The following is a 22,717-nucleotide window of genomic DNA, read 5'->3' as shown; positions in this document are numbered from 1 at the left end:
TTACATCAGTGAATACATCGATTTAGAGCAAATTCCAAAGAACGCGGTCGTAGTGTTTCCTTAACGTTTGAAACAGAACACGTGGTCTTAAACTTCCGGATCAACTTTCGAATTGATAAGTCGGTTGGAGCAGCATTAAGTCTGAGTGTCACGCGCAATTTACGAACAGTTACCGCGGGACTTTCACTATTTTTGTAATGACTTTTAATCACTCGGATACGTTGCTCAGTTGTCATCTGCTCCGTGACGAAAATAAACACCAAACAACAATTCTGACGACCCAAAAGCTATCAGGCTACTAATGGGAAGGATCGCAGATAACAAACATGATCAAACCACTGCTGCCAACAGTCATATGACAAAATGGCGTAAAATTCAAATTCGTTCTTACATGCAGGACTCCCTTTACTTAGGAACAGCCCTGTACAGAAACTCACGGGGCCCCCGGCGCGCAGCACTTACCCCGTCTTGGCGAAGTTGGTCCACATGCGCGTCATGCGGGCGACGGTTCTGGCCTCCAGGCAGTCGGGCTCCAGCTGGACGTTGCGGCAGCAGTCGGCCGTGAACAGGTACAGCACGTCGTCCCCGTGGCTCGCACCTGCCGACACAACACACAGCCAGCCGCCGTCGGCCCTGTAGACTTCCTGCCACTAGTCTGTTCGTCACAGCATTCAGCTCTGTGTCGCCTTTAAGCAATGCTGCATCGGTATTTGGAACAGACAGACATATTCAAAACTGTAACGCACAGTCTTAATACTCCACAAATATACTGATCTGCCAGCCGGAGTGGCCGAGCGGTTCTAGGCGCTACAGTCTGGAACCGCGCGACCGCTACGGTCGCAGGTTCGAATCCTGCCTCGGGCATGGATGTGTGTGATGTCCTTAGATTAGTTAGGTTTAAGTAGTTCTAAGTTCCAGGGGACTGATGACCTGAGAAGTTAAGTCCCATAGTGCTCAGAGCCATTTTATACTGATCTTATATTTTGTTGTGAGCTGGCTTTCTTCAGACAACTTAAGTCTGAACAGAAAATACACACAATATCAGCGAGAGCTTCTAACTGCAAAGCTGTACGACGATTCTAAGTTTATTGCAATGCTTCAATCCAGGGGCGGCTCCTGTATAGGTTTGGAGGTTTCCGCTACCCCCAAGGAATAATTTTGTTCAACTGTGTTTGCCTTCTGAGCGTTCTACACTAGTGGAGAAGTAGCGCGCCGTTTATCTCTTTTGAAATGCCTGGGCTCCAAACGCCGAACGCAGCGGACTTTGACGGAATGTGGCGACAGCGACAGGGGGTTGTACTGAGGCTGCAAACGCCGACTTGGGTGTCTCAAAGGGGGTGCGGGGTGCTGGGGCAACGCTAGGCAACACTGTACTCGTATGCGGGCCTTGTGTGCATAACCCCTCACCAGGGCCACCCTGCCAGCCGCAGGAAGAGGGCCCGAACTCTTCCGAAGGGAAACGGAACTATCGGATCTTCGAACAAAGCGGGATTCTCGCGCCACTTTACCAGTTCACATGTAGCTGCGAGCGAACTATTTCCTGTGCGTTGTGTTAGTTATTTTAGTGTGTGCTACCACCTGACTTTTGAGGCTCAAGTGACAAGTGAATACGTGAAATAATGAATCAGGTAATTTCACAGCTCTCTGAGCCCTTCAGTTCACATAAGTTTGAAGAAAAATTAGAAATTAAGAGGCTAGGTAGGCCGACTCCTGCTTTAACAATTTCGCAGACCGTTAAAGCGAAAAGTCGCCAATTCAATAGGAAATTTAACTCTGAATTGTACAACAAGCATGAATGGCTGTGTGGTTGTGACATGAAAAATACCTTACTTTGTTTTCCTTGTTTATTGTTTGGAGGAGATCTTTCATGGTCTAAGGGCGGAGTCTGTGACATTCAACACCCCCGTGACAAAATTAGAAAACACGAACTTTCTTCAGACCATGTAAATAACGTTTTTAATATGGTAAGTCTAGGCAAAGTAAATATAGCAATCCAATTAGACAGTGCGTACAGAAGGTCCGTGGCATTACACAACCAAAAAGTTACCGATAATAGGTACACATTGAATCTAATTATTAACTGTATTCGTTTCTGTGGTGCGTCGGAACTTGCCCTTAGAGGGCGCAATGGTGTTTTTCGTCCCTTTATTAATTTTAGTGCAGAAAATTCAACAGGTTTACACGAGTAGCATGAAAGAGGGAGGACTGAAGATGGCGCAGCGATGTGTAGTCTACTGCGGGAGGCAAAAGAAGTATGTGATGTCATAAGTTACAAGGCAAAAGAAAGAGTCAACATCACTGGACACCTACTTGCAGCCTCTCTCTTTCGACCAGAGAAATTCGCTACTTACTCTTCCAGTTTTCCAGAAACTTCTTTCAGAGCTCCTATTGAATGCTACTCTTTTTCGGAAGCAAAGAAACTTCGAACAGAACTCTCTGTTATTTATGGAAGAGAGGAGTTCAGAAGCATATGTGGAGCTTTGAGCTTTCTGGATTACATGAGGACAATCTTTGTGATACACTGAGCGAACCTGTGAAGCTCCTGAAAACGATAATTACAATTACAATGACCACATCAGAAGCAGAACGTCGTTTTTCTTCGCTGAAACGCATCAAAACCTTGCGGAATACTAAGGACCAAGAAAGACTGTCAGCACTCGCGATGCTCTCTAATGAACGAGACCTCGTTTTAGGAATTGCAGATTTCAATCAAAGAGTGGTGGAAAGATTTGCAAATATGAAGGAAAGAAGAATAGAGTTCCTGTACAAATGATCACCACCACTTCCAAATTCAGAGATAAAATCGAACGGCGTTAACGTCAGTCCTGCTAAAAAAGGTTAGTACGGCATGCCTACCACTTTTTGAGTACACAGAGCTGTAGTTGATTTTAATTCCTTTTATTCTGCAAAAGTAATACTTTTTTCTGTGTACACCCTTTGGTTTTATTGTGAGAAGATGCAGGAGTGACACGAACGAGCGGTCTGTTTATACCAGGCATTAGAAAAACATGATCAGTGTACTGATTCTCTCTCTTTTGTTGATGTTCTCCTTCGTGAGCAAAGTGCACCATCATCTTCTTTCGTCACGAGCCGCCTCTGCTTCAATCAATACAGATACAAAAGAAAAAATATTATCTAATATAAATTGAATGTTTTAGGGATAAAAGATAAGAGTACAAATACCCAAACACACTGATTAATTTACGTAAATAAACAGTATATATATATTTTTTATTTAAGCTTTTATTTATTGTTATCGTTTGAGCATAAGTTTTCACAATGCGACGCTTCATTCCTTCAAGTTCATGGAGTGTCGAATGAAATTCGCCTTCTACAGTTTTTTCTTGAATCACCACTTAACAATGAACTGTAAGTCATCTGCAGATACCATCTAGATCTCATTTACATAGATACTCCGCAAGCCACCATACGGTGCGTGCGGAGGGTACCCTGCACCACTACTTGTCAGTTCCTTTCCTGTTCCACTCATAAACAGAGCGAGGGAAAAACGTCTGTCTATGTGCCTCTGTATGAGCCGTAATTTCTCGTATCTTCGTGGTCCTTACGCATAATGTATGTTAGCAGCAGTAGAATCGTTCTGCAGTCAGCTTCAAATGCCAGTTGTCTAGATTTTCTCAATAGTCTTTCACGAGAAGAAAGTCGCCTTTCCTCGAAGAATTCCCATTTCCGAAGCAACTCTCTAACACTTACGTGTTGTTCCAACCTACCGGTAATAAATCTAGCAGCCCGACTCTGAATTGCTTCCATGTCTCCCTTCAATCAGACCTGCTACGGATAACAGTACTCGAGAATAGTTTGCACCAGCGTCCTATATCCGGTCTCCTTTACAGATGAACCACTCTTTCCTAAAATTCTCCCAATAAACTGAAGTCGACCATTCGTCTTCCCTACCACAGTTATCATATGCTCGTTCCACCTCATATCGCTTTGAAACGTTACGCCCAGATACTTAAACGACTTCACTGTGTCAAGCAGGGCACTAGTAATAATGTATCAGAAAATTACAGGTTTGACCATCCTACTTCATCCGTATTAACTCCAATTTTTTCCATATTTAAGATTAACTGCAATTCATCACACCAACTAGAAATTTTGTCCAAGTCCTCTTGTATCTTCCTACAGTCACTCAACTTCAACACCTTACCGTACACCACAGCATCAGCAAACAACTGCAGATTGCTGCCCACCCTGTTCGCCAAATCATTTGTGTATATAGAGAACAACAGAGGTCCTGTCACACATCTCTGGGGCACACCTGACGACACCCTTGTATCTGATGAATACTCGTCGTCGGGGACAACTTTGAGCCACTCACATTTCTATGAACTAATTCTACACTACTCGCCATTAAAATTGCTACACAGCAAATGATTAGCTTTTCAGAGCATTCACACAAGGTTCGCGCCAGTGTTGACACCTACAACGTGCTAACATGAGGAAAGATTCCAACCGATTTCTCATACACAAACAGCAGTTGACCGGCGTTGCCTGGTGAAACGTTGTTGTGATGCCCCGCGTACAGAGGAGAAATGCGTACCATCACGTTTCCGACTTTGATAAAGGTCGCATTGTAGCCTATCGCTATTGCGGTTTATCGTATCGCGACACTGCTGCTCGCGTTGGTCGAGATCCAATGACTGTTACCAGAATATGGAATCGGTGGCTTCAGGAGGGTAATACGAAACGCCGTGCTGGATCCCAACGGCCTCGTATCACTAGCAGTCGAGATGACAGACATCTTATCCGCGTGGCTGTAACGGATCGTGCAGCCACGTCTCGATCCCTGAGTCAACAGATGGGAACGTTTGCAAGACAACGACCATCTGCACGAACAGTTCGACGACGTTTGCAGCAGCATGGACTATCAGCTCGGAGACCATGGTTGCGGTTACCCTTGACGCTGCATCACAGACAGGAGCGCGATGGTGTACTTAACGACGAACCTGGGTGCACGAAGGCAAAACGTCACTTTTTCGGATGAATCCAGGTTCTGTTTACAGCATCATGATGGTCGCATCCGTGTTTGGCGACATCACGATGAATGCACATTGGAAGCGTGTATTCGTCATCGCCATACTGGCGTGTCACCTGGCGTGATGGTATGGGGTGCCATTGGTTACACGTCTCGGTCACCTCTTGTTCGCATTGACGGCACTTTGAACAGTGGACGTTACATTTCAAATGTTTTAGGACCCGTGGCTCTACCCTTCATTCGATCCCTGCGAAACCCTACATTTCAGGAGGATAATGCACGACCGCATGTTGCAGGTCCTGTATGGGCCTTTCTGGATACAGAAAATGTTCGACTGCTGCCCTGGCCAGCACATTCTCCAGATCTCTCACCAACTGAAAACGTCTGGTCAACGGTGGCCGAGCAACTGGCTCGTCACAATACGCCAGTCACTACTCTTGATGAACTGTGGTATCGTGTTGAAGCTGCATGGGCAGCTGTACCTGTACACGCCATCCAAGCTGTGTTTGGCTCAATGCCCAGACGTATCAAGGCCGCTATTACGGCCAGAGGTGGTTGTTCTGGGTACTGATTTCTCAGGATCTATGCACCCAAATAGCGTGAAAACATAATCACATGTCAGTTCTAGTATAATATATTTGTCCAACGAATACCCGCTTATCGTCTGCATTTCTTCTTGGTGTAGCAATTTTAATGGCCAGTAGTGTATATATTCGTACCTTCGTTAACAGCCTGCAATGCGACACTGTGTGAAATGCTTTCCGGAAATCTAGAAATGTGGAACCTCCCCGTTGCCTGTCATCCATAATTCTCAGTATATCATGTGTGAAAAGGGCGAGCTGCGTTTCACATCAGTGATGGTTTCTAATACCATGCTGGTTCGTGGACATAAGCTTCTCAGTCTCAAGAATGTTTATTATATTCGAACTGTGAGCATGTTCAAGGGTTTCAATCTGCTTACATCAGTGTTATCATAACTTGTTCGGTAAGGGTTCCAATATTACAACTCAAAACCTGGACCACATACAGAGATCCATACAGACAACCTATCGATATGGCCTTCGTTATTTCCTGTGCCGAATACCTTAAACACGCTTATTTTACTCAGCAATAATCTCTTTAACAGTTTCAGAACACCTCTGGACACCCCATTTCCATCAGACATAGCGAGATGCCGCTGTGATCAGCACACTGGACTCTCATTCGGGAGACTGACGATTCAAATCCGTATCCGGACATCCAGACTTGGGTTCTCCGTGATTTCCCTGGATCACTTCAGAAATTTGGTGAAATAGTTCCTCTGAATCGGCACTGCCGACTTCCTTTCCCATCCTATCGCACTCCAGCCGGCCGATGTGGCCGAGCGGTTCTAGGCGCTTCAGTCCGGAAACGCATTGCTGCTGCGGTCGCAGGTTCGAATCCTACCTCGGGCATGGATGTGTGTGATGTCCTTAGGTTAGTTATGTTTAAGTAGTGCTAAGTCTGGGGGACTGATGACCTCCGATGTTAAGTCCCATAGTGCTTAGAGTCATTTGAACCTATCGCATTCAGAGATTTCGCACAGTCTCTAATGACCTCGATGTCGACGGGGCATTAAACCCTAATCTTCCTTCCCTCGTACCAATTCGAACGAAAGTCAAAAGCAAGACGGTCATCAGCTATCGAAAGTGTCGACCACATCTAACATCACCGCTAGACCGTAAGAGACTGACTGTCTGCCACAAGCGGGATATTCTTATTTATTCCATTTCTATGGATTCTCCTCTCCTAAATTCGTTCTACTTAGCGCTCATGCGATGGAATACTTCACCGTCTTGCACTCCTTTGTACAGTTTCCTTTTTCGAATATGTTGTCCAAAATGTCGTAGAGTCAAACAGTAGGTAACATCTCTGTATCATAGGATCCTTGCCCACCTCTTTATCAGTTACCACTTCCTCAGCATTCTTCAACGTGCAGGGACTCTTCCGGGCAAGAAGTACTTGTTATACTGTTCCGGTGTAACGCTAAGCGACGGCACGAAGACGAAGAACGCAAGAGCAGAGAAGGCTGTGAGACGACGTCAGACAATAGCGCTCTGACCAGGACGTCACCACGACAGGAGCGGCCTTTGCACGAAGAGAACATGAAAGGTCTCTGTTGGATTCCTTTCATGTTTAATTTCTTAAATCTGTTGTCATTTACGGCATAAATTCCTCTTCTAAATTTACTGTGGCGTTTCTGACTATCTGGGAGGAGACTGAGTAGTGGAACGTGTTACTTTTACACATAAACAAGAACGATCTGTCACACTACTACACTTTAAAGCACAGTTTATATGTAATTCATGTCACACAGTCTCATACGGAATCTACATCCGCTTTCTTTTATGTACTGTATATGATAAGATACTGTCATCCCCCTTCCCTTCTGTGTGAGAGGATGAATGAGCAAATGTATTTCTAGTTGCATGCTTGAGGGTAGCAGACAAGCCTGTCTGCTAGAGAACAGTAGGACCAACGTCGGAACAGGTAGCTACGCTTTCTAAAAGCAGAGAGGTTTCCATTCTTAGTATGGTTCTGTCCGTCCCTTGTCATGTTGGTATAGGAAGCTGCCCCTGTGGCCACTTCCGTTTTGTATTTGGGAAGCACGCTCGGTAGGACCGCAGGTCAGTCGGTCCGTGGCGAGCGTCTGAAGTGGCAAGATCTCCGGCTAAGCGCGTGTCTGCTAAGTCCGTAGGACAATGGATTTGTTAAGTTCAGCCTAACTGAAAATTTAAACACCTTTATTTCGGGTTTAGCTCTAAAATATCTAAGGTTATCTTAAATTGCAGCGCAGTGTAATTCTCGTGTGAAGTTCAGATTATTTTCCGGTAGTTGCTTTGTCACTACTTTACGAGTAAAGTGGAACCACGTGTTGATCAGTAACTCTAACTAAGATCAATCTTAAATGCGAATGCTCGTGTGATTATAACGTCTCGTCTTGACAATATTTTTCAGTATAGCAACTTTTCTTTATGTTCAACCCACGTGGGGTGTACTTTGCGAGACCAGTACCACGTGCTTATATAACTGTTTGACCCGTCAGGTTAACAGTAAGATGTTAGTAACCAGTTCGAGGTTTTTCTTTTGTAAATTGCTTTTCGATCTAATTTATTTTAATTATCAAAATTATTGTGGAGTTATACGCTTTGTGTAAACAAAGTTGACCTGGTGAAGCATGTGGTGTAATCATCAAAGTAGCCCTCAGCTATTCTTTTTGGGAAGATTTCACAGAGAGTTAGTGTGAATTTAGTATACCAGTGTGTGGTAATTACATGACGGACAGGATTGTGCTACGAACGTAATTTCTTTGGGTGAAAATTTCGATCTGTTGGTAGTGGCTAACTTTCTCTTGCATACGTTTCAACATTCTTTGTGTGTTGTTTTATGAATGCAGTGTTGTATGCAGTCTCCCAGTCTTGGCTCCATATTTGATGTTTTCCGTAAGATTGCAATCTCACATTTTCACAATCCTAAATAAGGCACCAGTTTAGTTAGGAATAAAGTTTAATATGCTGAAATTTCAATGATCAATCTTAAAATAAATTTCCAAATATAAACTGATTTATTTCTTTTTATTTAAATTCTCTTTTATATATATATATATCACCGGTTGTCGTATGACTATTAAAAGATTATAATGAATGTTAGTCTGGTTGGGAATTCGGTAAGCTAGACTGGGTGCCTGGTGAAACAGTTGCTCAGTAATGCAAGGTTAACTTCCCCAAACAGCTCACAGCTTTTAACCTGCTTTTATTGTCTAGCAGTACCGCTTACATAGGAAAAATTAAAGTAGCAAACTTACAAACATAAGCGCCGGTCCTGCCAGCCTCTGCCTGACAGCAAAGGGACAGTAGTAGACCTGCACTAGCGGACCCGGAGAGTAGAAGACGGACACTAGTAGAGCCGTTATTAATGATCCATATCCATTAGTAGCATAGAATTTGTATATAGCGAAAGCCTATCGCTTGCGATACCATTGTAAACCAAAGTTAAGTATTGTCAGTTTATTGTAATAAAAACCATTAATGTGATATGCTGGAATGGTTGTATAGCTATCCGAGAAAGCAGCATGCTTTAGGCACCGTATAAGAGACGAGTGGGCAGGACCCCACATATACAGTTCACCCAAGTAGATGTCTTTTCGGTCAGTTATGGCTTGTATTACTTCAGGAGAAATATAAAACAGTACTGGAAATTTTTCTTTTTTAGGCAGGATATTGCTTGCTTTATTTCTTGTCGAGGAGGATGCATAAGCCAATTACTTCTATAGTCCTCCCACAATGTTGCTCATAATGTGCAATTATTATCTCTCGCCTTCTCGAGCAACTTCAGGAAGCAGTCTTTACATTATTAAGGCGGTTCCCCGCTTACTAAATATCAATTTCTCATATTGTTTATATTTTTCTTCATAATTCTTTGATAAAGTATTATTTAACATGTGTGTGTCTACAGCATGTACCATAATTAATGGGATAAACGTATACAGTTAAAAACACACGATACTAGCAGCAAAACTATCTCAATATGTTTGCGAGATAATTGCGACTTCGCGGTTACCAGCCACTACTGACTTATTCTGTGTCAACATCATCCTAGTTAAGAAATATTGTTACAGATAATTTGGCTGAACTGCAGGTCTTTTGAATGAACACGACAACAGTTACACGATAGTACTCGTAGTTAAAGGCGTTCGAAGTGTCGTCTTTGGATCCGGACGCGGGCCTGTACCCGTCGTCGCAATGAGTTTCGAATCCTTTCAAACACGCCTGGATAATTTCGAAATTCCTGAAAAGCATTCACAAGTCTCTGCTCCAGTTCTTCAACTGTGTTAACTGGAGTGGTGTAGACAGTACCTTTAAGATGGTGGCAAACACAGTAATTAATGTGTTTCATATCAGGTAATCTTTGAGACCACGGTACAAATTGCGTCCATTCAGTGTGTTTGGTAGCATACGCAGTCCAAAAACACCATATTTCCAACGCTTAGTTACCGTATTTCCGGCCGGCCGAAGCAGCCGGGCGGTTGGTTCTAGGCGCTTCAGTATGGAACCGCGCGACCGTTACGGTCGCAGGTTCGAATCCTGCCTCGGGCATGGATGTATGTGATGTCCTTAGGTTAGTTAGGTTTAAGTAGTTCTAAGTTCTAGGGAACTGATGACCTCAGATGTTAAGGGGGGTAGGACGTCAAACCAGCTGACTTGGAGCAGGAGAGGCATCGCAGGACATTTTAATTTCCAGTGTCTATACTTTTACAAATAAATTCATAAAACTTTGTTAGCATCACCAGGAAGGATTCAGGATTCATACTCATTGCAGTGGAAGTTCGAAAACATAGCAAAATAAATTGTTTTTTCGTGCGAAATTTCATCATTTTTTTCACTTACTAATGGCTGTATTTGTTGCTATAGGTACACTTTTCTTCATACTCACAGGTGTATGAAACTCTAGAATTTATTTAATTTATCAAAAAACGAATGAACTGTTATATTTTAAAATTCATGTTTAGAAAAAACACAAATTTTATAGTTAATTACCTCAATTTTTACCACAGTTTTTAATAGATTTGGAAAATCTAGTAAGTGAAAAAAATGATGAAATTTCACATGTAAAAAAATTACTTCGTTATGTTTTCGAACTTCCACTCCAATGAGTGTGAATTTTGAATCGTTCCTGGGGTCATGCTAACAAAGTTTTATGAATTTATTTGTAAAAGTATATACTGTGGAAATTAAAATGTCCTGTGGTGCCTCTCCTGCTGCAAGTCGGCCCGTTTGACGCCCTACCCCTTAAGTCCCATAGTGCTCAGAGCCATTTGAACCATCGTATTTCCTGGTTTTCCCACCATCCGTGGTAACTTCACAGTAGACCTCTTATTGCGAAGGATACGTTCTTGGCCCGTACTATTTTGCTACTTACAAACTCCCGTTTGTCTATCATGCCTTATTTTAGTTCCAAGGTGGCTGAGTTCGTTCAGTTTGCCTAATATAGGATCTCCAATTTTGCTGGTAAGTTAGTTGCTAATCTCATTTCTGCCGCTCCTTAGTAACGTCAGAATCACCTGTTAAGTGTTTTTACCTTTACTAAAGCCGAACTAATCGTTATCTACGAGATCTTTAATTTTCTTTTCCATTCTTCTGTATGTTGTTGTAGTTAGTAGTTCTGAAGCATGAGCTGCCAAGTTGGTTTTGCGAAAATTTTGGGACTTATGTGCTGCACGTATCTCAAGCATTGCGCGGATGATATTATTCTGAAATTCCAACCGCATGTCTTCAGTTTCATAGATTCTCCATGTTAACTTCAGTAATCGTTTGATAGCTACTTCGTCCTCTAATTTCAGAAATTGCGTTCAATTTTCCCCATCTCCTTCTCACTTGTTCCATCGCAAGTCTCTGCCAAAGTTCTGTCAAACTAAGACCAATACTGGATGCTGTATATTTGCCACAGGCTGCAAATTCAACTACTTACTTCGGAATTACAGTTACGAATAACTTAAATCCGAAGAATCATAGATAATGTCGTGAGGAAGAAAAACCAAACACTGCGTTTTATTGACGGAACACTGAGAAAATGCAACAGGTCTACTAAAGAGACTGCTTGCACTATGCTCGACCGCTCTTTTTTGGAGTACTGCAGTGCGGTGTGGGATCCGCATCAGAGAGCTTCGGCGGAGGACATCGAAAAAATTCGAAGAAGGGCCGTTCGTTTTGTATTATCCTGAAATAGGGGAGAGAGTGCCACAGCCAACATATGCAAATTGGGGTGACGATCAATGAAACAAAGGCAATTCTCGTTGCGGCAGAATCTTCTCATGAAATTTCAACCACCAACTTGGTCCTCAGGGTGTGAAAATATTTTGTTGGCACCCACCAACATAGGGAGGAACGTTTGTCGTAATAAAATAAGAGAAATCATAGCTCGTACGGGAAGACTTAACATTTAGTTTTCCCCGTTCGCTGTTCGAGAGTGGAAAGGTGGAGAAGTAACTTAAAGGTCATCCGATGAATCCTCTCCCAGGTGCTTAACTGCGAACTGCAGAGTAATTATGTAGATGTTGATTTCATCTTCTGTTACATTATCGGACAGTTTCTCCCATTTCCAGATTCTCTCAACGTTCTTTATGAAGTCACCCTATCTCTGCACTTTATTTTGCACTATTAATATTGTCGACTTTACTTTTCAATTCTCTAAAAGTTATTTTGATCTTTCTATAAGCTTAATCTGCCTTAGATGATCGTTTCCTCTTCGGTGTAACCATTTTTCCTGCACCGTTTGGCTTTTAATCCGTTGAAATTCCTATTAATTTAATTCCTAAGTGACGTATATTGCTGTGTTAATTTCTGTTCCTAAACAATTTTTTTTGGGTTTCATTATTTCATAGATCCGTTGAATTATTTCCTCTGGGTTCCACAATTTCTTTCCAGTGGTATATCTTAAATCATGAATAATACACTGAAGCGCCAAAGAAACTGGTATAGGCATGCGTACTCAAATACAGAGATATGTAAACAGGGAGAATACGGCGCTGCGGTCGGCAACACCTATATAAGACAAAAAGTGCTTGGCGCAGTTGTTAGATCGGTTACTGCTGCTACAATGGCAGGTTATGAAGATTTAAGCGACTTTGAACGTCATGTTAAAGTCGGCGCACGAGAGACAGGACACATCATCTCCGAAGTGTTGATGAAATAGGGATTTTTCCCGTACGACCATTTCAAGGGTGTACGGTGAATATTAGGTGTCCGGTAAAACATCAGATCTCCGACATCGCTGCGGCCGGAAAAAGATACTGCTAGAACGGGATCAACGACGACTGAAGAGAATCGTTCGGCGTGACAGGAGTGCACCCCTTCCGCAAATTGCTGCAGATTTCAATGCTGGGCCCTCAACAAGTGTCAGCGCGCGAACCATTCAACGAAACATCAATGATATGGGCTTTCGGAGCCGAAGGTCCACTCGTGTACCCTTGATGACAGCACGGCAGAAAGCTTTACGTATCGCCTGGGTCCGCCAATACCGAAATTGGACGTTTGGTCGAACGAGTCTCGTTACAAACTAAATCGAGCGGCCGGCCGGGGTGGCCGAGAGGTTCTAGGCGCTACAGTCTGCAACCGCGCCACCGCTACGGTCGCAGGTTCGAATCCTGCCTCGGGGATGGATGTGTGTGATGTCCTTAGGTTAGTTAGGTTTAAGGAGTCCTAATTTCTAGGGGACTGATGACCTCAGAAGTTACGTCCCATAGTGCTCAGTGCCGTTTGAACCATTTCCTATCGAGCGGATGGATGTGTACAGGTTTGCAGACAACCTCATGAATCCGTGGACCATGCATGTCATCGGGGGACTGTTCAAGCTGGTGGAGGCTATGTAATGGTGTGGAGCGTGTCCAGGTGGAGTGTTATGCGACCCCTGATAAGTCTAGATAAGACTGTGAACAGGTGACACGTACTAAGCTTCCTGTGTGGTCAGCTGCATCCTTTCGTGTCCATTGACACCCCATACGTCCATAATTGCGACAGAGTGGTTCCAGGAACACTCTTCTGACTTAAAACACTTTTGCTGGCTACCAAACGCACCACACATGAAGATTATTGAGCATATCTGGGATGCCTTGCAACGTCCTGTTCAGAAGAGATCTCCACCCCCTCGTTATGGACAGCCCTGCAGGATTAGTGGTGTCAATTCCCTCCAGCACTACTTCAGAGACTAGTCGAGTCCATGCCACGTCGTGTTGTGATACTTCCGCGTGCTGGCGGGTGCCCTACACTACATTAGACAGATGTACCATTTTGTTTGGCTCTTCAGTGTGATTCTCAAAGTCAACTAGATTATTCTTATAATTTTATAGACATATCCTACAGTGTAACAGGTGGTAGCACTGACCAAGCAAGAAGTTTAAAAAGCCTGATTCTTTTTTTCTTTCAGAAAATTTGCTACCAGTGCTCAATCGACATATGGCTGTAGCGTCAAGTGTACCTTTCTGGGTAACAACAGGTGACTGAATGCCTGTGAGTGTACCTACACGTCGGGTTGTCTCACCTGTGTGGGCGTCAGCGCCGAAGCGTTTCTTGAACATGTTGAGTCGGCCGTCGACGGCGAAGTGGTACAGGTAGAGCGGGGCGGCGTCGCGGAGGCGGGCGTGGAGGCGGCCCGCCAGCACCGACGGGTAGAAGAACAGCATGTCGCCCCGCACCTGCAACCCCACACGCAGAAAGTTTATTTATTATTATTTTTTGTCTTTGCACATAAACACTGAGGTGACAACTTCACGGAACAGCGATATGCACATATACAGATGGCGGTAGTATCTCGTACACAAGGTACAGAAAGGCAGTTCTTTGGCGGAGCTGTCATTTGTACTCAGGTGATTCATGTCAAAAGATATCCGAAATGATTATGGCCGCACCACAGCAAGTAAGTGAGTTTGAACACCGAATGGTCGTTGGAGCTGGACGCATAGGACGATACCAAATTTCAGGCATTACCTGTCACCATGTACAATGCAGTGGCAGACGCCCTTCACTTAACGACCGAGAGCAGCGGCGTTTCCGTAGAGTCGTCAGTGCTAACAGACAAGCAACACAGCGTAAAATAACTACAGAAATCGATTTGGAGCGTAGGACGTATCTGTTAGGACAGTGTGTTAATGGGCTGTGGCAACAGACGACCGACATGTGTGTGTTTGCTAACAGCACAACATCGTATGCAGTGCCTCTCCTGGGCTCGTGACCATATGTGTTGGATGCTAGGCGACTGGAAAACGGTGGCCTGGTCAGATGGGTCCCGATTTGAGATGGTAATAGCTAATAGTAGGATTCGAGTGTGGCGCAGATCCCAGAAAGCCATGGACCCAAGTTGTCAAGAAGGCACTGTGCAAGCTGGTGTCGGCTCCATAATGGTGTGGGCTGTGTCTACATGGAATGGACAGCGTCCTCTGGTCAAACTGAACTGATCAATGATTGGACAATGGTTATGTTCAGCTGTCTGGAGACCATTTGCAGCCATTCATGGACTTTATGTAACTCCTCCCGAACAGGCCATGAAGGCCTAAAGGTACCGACCGGCCGCCGTGTCATCCTCGGCCCACAGGCGTCACTGGATGCGGATATGGAGGGGCATGGTGGTCAGCACACCGCTGTCCCGGCCGTGTGTCAGTTTCCGAGACCGGAGCCGCTACTTCTCAGTCAAGTAGCTCCTCAGTTTGCCTCACACGGGCTGAGTGCACCCCGTTTGTCAACAGCGCTCCTCAGACCGGATGGTTCAAAGGGCTCTGAGCACTATGCGACTTAACATCTGAGGTCATCAGTCGCCTAGAACTTAGAACTAACTAACCTAAGGACATCACACACATCCATGCCCGAGGCAGGATTCGAACCTGCGACCGTAGCGGTCGCTTGGCTCCAGACTGTAGCGCCCAGAACCGCACGGCCACTCCGACCGGCAGACCAGATGGTCACCCATCCAAGTGCTAGCCTAGCCCGACAGCGCTTAACTTTGGTGATCTGACGGAAACCGGTGTGACCACTGCGACAAGGCGGTTGGCATGGACTTCATGTCCCTGGACAATACTCCATGTCATCGTGCCACAATTGTTTGCGATTTATTTGAAGAAGATTCTCGGCAATTCGAACGAATGATTTGGCCACTGATATTACCTAACTGAAATGACATCCAACATTTACGAGACATAATCGACAGGTCAGCTCGTGCACAAAATCCTACCCCGGCAACACTTTTGTAGTTATGAAGAGCTTGACCCAATATTTCTGCAGGGGACTTCCAACGACTTGTTGAGTCACACCACATCGAGTTGCTGTACTACGCCGGGCAAAAGGGAGTCCGATATTGGGAAGTATACCATGACTTCTGTCACCTCAGTGTAGTTCCGTAGGACCCAGTTGTTGATGATGATGATGATTATTATTATTATTATGTTTGGTCTGTGGGGCGCTCAACTGCGCGGTTATCAGCGCCCGTACAAATTCCCAATCATTGCTGAGTCCAGTCACGCCACTTTCATGAATGGTGATGAAATTATGATAACACAAACACCCAGTCATCTCGAGGCAGGTGAAAATCCCTGACCCCGCCGGGAATCGAACCTGGGACCCCGTGCTCGGGAAGCGGGAACGCGACCGCGAGACCACGAGTTGGGGGCCCCAATTGAGGAGCAAATCTTCATAGTCCTGTTACGAGTCAGTACATGAAATTAACATCATAGACGCTAATAATAGATAAAATAAAATTTATACGAATCCTCTACAGATAAGCTGCGGAGTACACAGTACCAGCAATATAACAATGAAAGTAGCTTAATTTTTTGCAAGGAACTCCCCGAGATAGCAGGAGTGAGCCAAAAAAAATCGTCTATTTACTCTGAAATGTGCGATGATTACTGCTATTTTTTAAAAAAATATCTTGCTTATTGAAAATTGAGGCTGCAGAATACTGCACACCTTTCTTCACAAGAGTCTACCTATTATTAACGGAGTGAAAGCTGTTAATTCTTGGGAATAAGCATATATTGTTAGACTATACGTTCAGAGGCCGATGTCAGAATTCCCAAACTCTTGAGCAGGAGTCGAGAGGAGGTTCGCGAACTTACACCACATATTGCTCGAACTGCCCATTTGTCAGCCAGAAATATCCTTTGTGAAAGGGAAGTTACTGCAGAATATAGCGCCGTACATCGTGAGCAAATTAAAATAAGGAAAGCAGATTAATTTTCGGGTTTGACAATCACTTATTGCAGCTTCCGTTCTAATGGCAAATATAGCAGCACTCCGTTTTTGAACAAGAGTCTGAACATGGGTTTTCCATGACAGAGCTTTCCATCTATCTGAACACTAGGGAAGTCTGGTTCTTCAGACTAACTAATCATATGCCCATTCTGTGTAATTAAAATGTCAGTTTTAGTTGAACTGTGTGTTAAAAACAGTAAAAACTGAGTCTTACTGCGAGTCAACATCAATTTATTTTCTACAACTCATGAACTTATGCCTTTAAGTAGATGATTTGATACATTGCGTCTGTCGCATCCAACATACTTCAGTACTACGCTACTGTCATCAGCATACTGAAATACTTCAGAAGCACCTGTTATATTAGAAGGCATGTCATTTGTCTACTAAAAAACAGCAGTGATCCCAGTACCATTCAACATACATAGCGAAAAACGTTCTCTCACATAGTACGTGCCATATCTGTGAGATTACCGGCTTACAAAGGTATTTTATCATTTACTGTTAAAGTGTAATAAAAATATTGAAGGCAGTAGTATGCATCCAAGAATTCTGATCGTCTACATAATTTCAGAATCATTGCGGTATTGCTACATGGCTGTGATACATGAAATAAGTGACAGTTCACTTCAGCAAATATTTTCAGTGCAGTGATGCATTCCACTCTCATCATTCGCTTTCGATTACCTTTCTTAGCACATTGTTAGGATCAAACACAATGTCGATGTTTCCAAACTGCTTTACAAAACGAATTAATTTCTCTATAAAACTGTCTACCACAAATCTGCCTTCTTAACTCAGATAAGTGTACAAATTTTCATTGCGTAGCGAAAAGTTAAAAAAATAGGTTCATAAAATGGCTAATGCTACGAACTCAACAAAGTAATCTTTATTCAGCGAGTGTAATGAGTTAAGGTTATTATAGTTTCTGATTCTGTTTTTCGCATTCTGCATTGTATTCATGAACTTCACTGGGAACGGCGTTGATTCCTGATTGCCTTACTCACGGAGATTCTTTTTGTTTATTTTTAAAGGAAATTATACCTATGGCGAATTTTGAAAACTAAAACAGTGGCACAAATAACGATTGTGTACTGAAGGCAGAGGTTGGAGCTCAAGAACTAGAAGGGATTGCTCCAGTAATCTCCAGAAGTTGGAATCCAACAACGCTAGGCGGCGAAGGAGAAGTGAGACAGCTGTTAACTGTAGGTGCCAATGCAGCGTGCCGCAGGAACAGACCGAAAACTGACAAAAATTGTTCTTGAAATTGTATTGGTAGGGGAAAGTTGTATTCCTTCATTTATGCGCATTGTTTCATCTGGTTCACGTTATGTGGAACAATTTTAATGAATTCTAAGTGATGCAAACTTAGAAATGTTTAATATGGTGTAAAATACCCATACAAGTGTGTTGAATGTCGTCTGAATACAGCCAGCCAATTTCATTATCTTTTACATTTCTAATTTCCTTAATGGATGTAACTGTGCATTGACCTCATTATTTTCTGTCTTGTTAATTAGGTACGTGTACATTCATAGAGCAAGCTGTACCGCGTCGGATATTTGCTATCTCCTACGGCAGAATAAGGGATTCACTTCTGGGCATAGAAGATGCAGAGTTAAAATTGCTATTTGTGGAAACGTATTGGTAAATGCAAAATTAAGTGGAAATCTTTTAAGTCGGAGGGAGGTAGGTACTGTCCAACTATTTCTACAATAAAAGGTACACTCACTCCGTCTTCAGGCCACAAGTGGCCTACCGGGACCATCCGATCGCCGTGTCATCCTCAGTGGAGGATGCTGATAGGAGGGATGTGGGGTCAGTACACCGCTCTCCCGGTCGTTATGCTGGCATTCTTGACCGAAGTCGCTACTACTCGGTCGAGTAGCTCCTCAATTGGCATCACGAGGTCGAGTGCACCCCGAAAAACGGCAACAGCGCATGGCGGCCTGGATGGTCACCCATCCAAGTGCCGACCACGCCCGACAGCGCTTAACAACAGAAAGTACTAAAGTTATTGCTGTTTTTATGATTCAGGTCTTCACGATCTTCGTTGAAAACTTTACTGAACGTAGAGGCGCGCTGTTATGTTGGTACGCCATACGTCAAATGAAGATTGCATAATACAGATAAAAGCAGTGAACACTATTTTCTGGAAGCCAAACAGTTCCTTGTGACTACACAGATACCAGGTGGTTATCATTAAAACACAGCTGCTCACGGAGGTCCAGAGTGGGGTCTAATTACCGTATGGCAGCGAAACATGGTAGATACACTAATGCGTTACTGCAGAACCGCTTTACGCTGTAAAAACGTTAATTTCAATTTTGGCCGCCAGGTGCAAATCTGGCGCCGTACACCGTCTGCACGACGGTATGACATCCACGCTGTCATTTGACAAGTCATAACGTGATTCAAAGAATGGCTATCGAGAACAGAGAGGATGTGCTGTTGGCGAAACTGCTTTTTGTGAACGGCAGCAATTACAGTGCTGCACTGAGAGAGTACCATCTTATAGATCTGAGAAGGGGCCCGATGTTATTAAATAGTTTAAAGGTAATGAAATTCGAAAACAAGGGTGAGCTAGTTGTGGCACCTGGAAGATGAAAGCAAATATTATGGAAGTGTCTCGATTTTTCATAAGTATGGCATGAATTATCAAGAGCAACGTGAGAACTCCTCTCTGGTTCCTTTAGCTTTCCGAAGACGAATTTGATCGTTGTATAAAACATCTTCAGTTTTCTTTTCCATTCTTCTGTATATTATTGTAGTCAGCTAGTTTGATGCATGAGCTATTAAGCTACCCTAACTGTCTGCTGGATTTTGTGAACGATATTTTTTCGAAAATCTGATTGTATATCTCCAGTTTCCTAGATTCTGCACACCAAATGTAACGGTGTTTGGTTGTCACATCCCCCCAACGACTTTAGAAATTCTGAAGGAATTTTATTTACGCCTGCTGCCTTATTTAACCGCAAGTCTTCCAAATTCTGTTAACTTGGACTCTAAAACTGAATCTACTATTTCTTCCATATCGACTCCCTTTCTTCTCCTGTCTCGTCATCAGACGGTTCCTCCCCTTCGTAAAGGCCTTCGATGTATTCTTTCCACCAGCTCGCTTTCTCCACTGAGCTTAACAGTGCTGTTTCCATTGTATTCCTGATGGTGACGCCCTTGCTGTTAATTTGACCTAAAGCCGTCGGTACACGGACCCTGCATCCGGACGTTGAGCGTGCCGAGTTTCTAACGTCACGGCGTGGAATAGCACGATCGGGAGTCTTTCCGAACGTGCAGAGCAATATCTGGCATGTCAGATATTCTGCGTCTGAGCGTTCACCAATGAGATGTCACAACGCCACCTACGTCACACGCACGCCGTCTCCCTTCAGTACAGAGTTGTGAGGCGCCATGTTGGCATTCATTTCGAGCCTATATGTATATATACCGTTCCGAGCACCAGAAAATTGAGAATCACTGCAAAACCCGTTGTTAACTGTGTGATTCGTTCCAGTAATATAACGAGAAACATCATATTCGTGGCAAAAGAATTATTGTAACTTGCGTATAATGAGAGTAGGCTATTTGAAGGCAGCAACACACTGAAGATCCACCCAAAACGCACTGTTCTTGGTACAATTTGTTATAATTAAATTTCAGTTAGTAACATAACTACGATTAAGGTTTTTAGCAAGTGGTAAGATACTACGATTTGCAACGAAAGGTGTGATATTGGTTTAGCGTAAAGAATAGCGTCACTGTCCTATAATGAGTTTTTTTGTTGGGGGGGTGGTTCGCGTCCTGACAACCAATTTTTTCCCCCTAACATTCGCGTTTTTATTAGGTTCTGGTAGTTTATTATTAGTTTAAAATAAGCATAGACTATAATATTTGATGTTATGTAAATACAAGTTACCTTTTTTTTGAGGGGTGGACTTTGTTCGAATGGCTTGATCTACAGGACACGTTGCGCTACTTGTGTAAAACTATTTTGCTCCTTTTTCTTTTACGCTTCGTAATTCACGCGTTGCAAAGATTCTGCTACTGGGTAGGAACAGTGATCAAGTAAGCCTGACCTTGGGCTTTTACTAAAATGTGGGAATGATGACATAGTGTTTATCTTATGCGGAGAAGTATTTCAAATTTGTATCGCACTGTTTGTAATGGAACTATTAAATGTCACTGTCCTTACTGATTGGACGTGGTACTTACCTTTTCGTGGACGATGGAGGAAATGTGCGTTTTAATAGAGCTAACGTGGGAATTTTACGTGCGCTCGTTGAGTAAACAGTGTGATTTACGAACTACAAACATCCCTCAACTGCCGCTGGAGTGCGTTGCGATCGCGTATACCACGTTGGGGCCCACGTACCGTATGCACAAGTCACATCGTTCCCGAGCGTTCAGCAGCACGTTGGACTCGGCACGCTCAACGTTAACGTTCGACAGCACGGTCCGTGTGCCGACGGCTTAAGCTTGATTTAACTTAGACCTTATGAAAATGTAACATAAATGCTCAGGGAACATAAATTTCAGTCTTTGGAAGGAAGAAGGAAATCATTGTGCCGACGCCGCGGAATATCTCGCTGAATAATCAGCAGTATAATGTCATTTCTCCTTAGCTCATTACGCGAATGAAATAGGAGAGGAACGCGCTGCTGTTGGTACGTGGTGGTGTCTGCCGTCCACTGAAAAGCAGATGCAGCGAGGCCAGCGTCTGGTAGCAGGGAGCCGGAGCATGCCGCCACGGCCAGTTGACTTGTGACCCTGGCCCGCCCCCTGCCCCCAGCAGGCCGGCCCGGAATAGACGACGCCCGCCCCCCGCCTCCCGCAACACGCCTCGCGGCTGTGGCAGCTCCAGTCAAACTGCTCAGTAATGCACGCTTTCTGACACGTACTTCAAGTGCACGCTCGACCTGATTTTCTCGCTCCCCTTGGAGTCATCGTCATCACCATCATCTTGTATAGTTTGCCATCACTGACAGAGTCTCCTCTCTACCTTGTAGCGTCCACCCATCATCTGTTTCTCGCTACTCTCACGCATTATTCTCCTCTCTTCAGCGTGCTTTCTTCGACTGCTTTTTTTAATCCACTTTATCTGTCCCTTGTTCCCTTCCCTTTCACGTTCATCTCTTGCATCAACCTGAGGACATTCTCTTCTTATCCATTCTCTTCATGCGCCCACACATTTTAATCTGTTTTCCTTAGTCTTTTCTCGCAGGGATTCCTCGTCTGTTGTTTCTCTTGAAACGTTACAAGTAGTTTCTCCTTCTTCGACTTCTTGTGTATCAAAATGTACTGACACAGATTTCAGAGATGCTAGATTTCTACCGACAACCGTGGTGGCCATTTTGTAGACACTGACAAACGATCCAAACAGCGAGGTAGAGCTGTAAGTAAATAGTCTTCTTTGAAACGGCCCAAAAATTTAAAAATTCTGGTGGCTTTATGCCACTCCCACCTGACCACAGAAGACGCGCGAGTCACAAGACTAAGTTCGCGATTTAATCTATCATCGCAAGAGCACAACTAGACCAAAAATTCGAAAAGAAACAAAATGAGAGACTTTTGATGGAAAAGCTTTAGTTCGTTTTCGTGTCTGCTATGCAATGGTAATACAATTCTCGACATCTTATTGGCGTTTGCCTTCCCGTCTTCGGTGCAGACTGTACATCTCGTTTCCTTACACCGCTTAAGTCCGCATAAAATATTTGATTTGCACTTTCTACTTTCTTGTTTCCTTCATCTTCCCATGAACTATCTGTTTTGTTACTTATTGTTTGATTCTCTACTTAATCTCCAGGTACTCCTTGCATCATATCAGAGTTTTACACATACAGTATCTTTTTTACATCATTGTTACATAAGACAGAACGATAATTTTAATGTGATAAGTAGTAAAAAATGGTGTTAACTGAATTAAAACTGATTTGAAAGTATCTAATGGCAATATCAGTAACATTACTAAGAA

General features: G+C 43.6%; 1 protein-coding gene across 1 annotated transcript in view; it reads right to left on the bottom strand.

Moving 5' to 3' along the window:
• The window catches only part of LOC126484718 (juvenile hormone esterase-like), a 362,359-nt gene that overhangs the window by 12,190 nt on the left and 327,452 nt on the right, over positions 1-22,717 (bottom strand). The window contains exons 8-9 of the mRNA XM_050108314.1: positions 14,048-14,201; positions 463-598 (exon numbers count right to left, since the gene is read on the bottom strand). Of these exons, the coding sequence (XP_049964271.1) occupies positions 463-598; positions 14,048-14,201 (290 nt within the window). The remainder of the gene's footprint in view (positions 1-462; positions 599-14,047; positions 14,202-22,717) is intronic.

The sequence above is a fragment of the Schistocerca serialis genome, chromosome 6, assembly GCF_023864345.2.
Source record: "Schistocerca serialis cubense isolate TAMUIC-IGC-003099 chromosome 6, iqSchSeri2.2, whole genome shotgun sequence".
NCBI lineage: Eukaryota > Metazoa > Arthropoda > Insecta > Orthoptera > Acrididae > Schistocerca > Schistocerca serialis.
The sequence above is the reverse complement of the archived record's forward strand: the minus strand, read 5'-3'. Positions and strand labels throughout refer to the sequence as shown.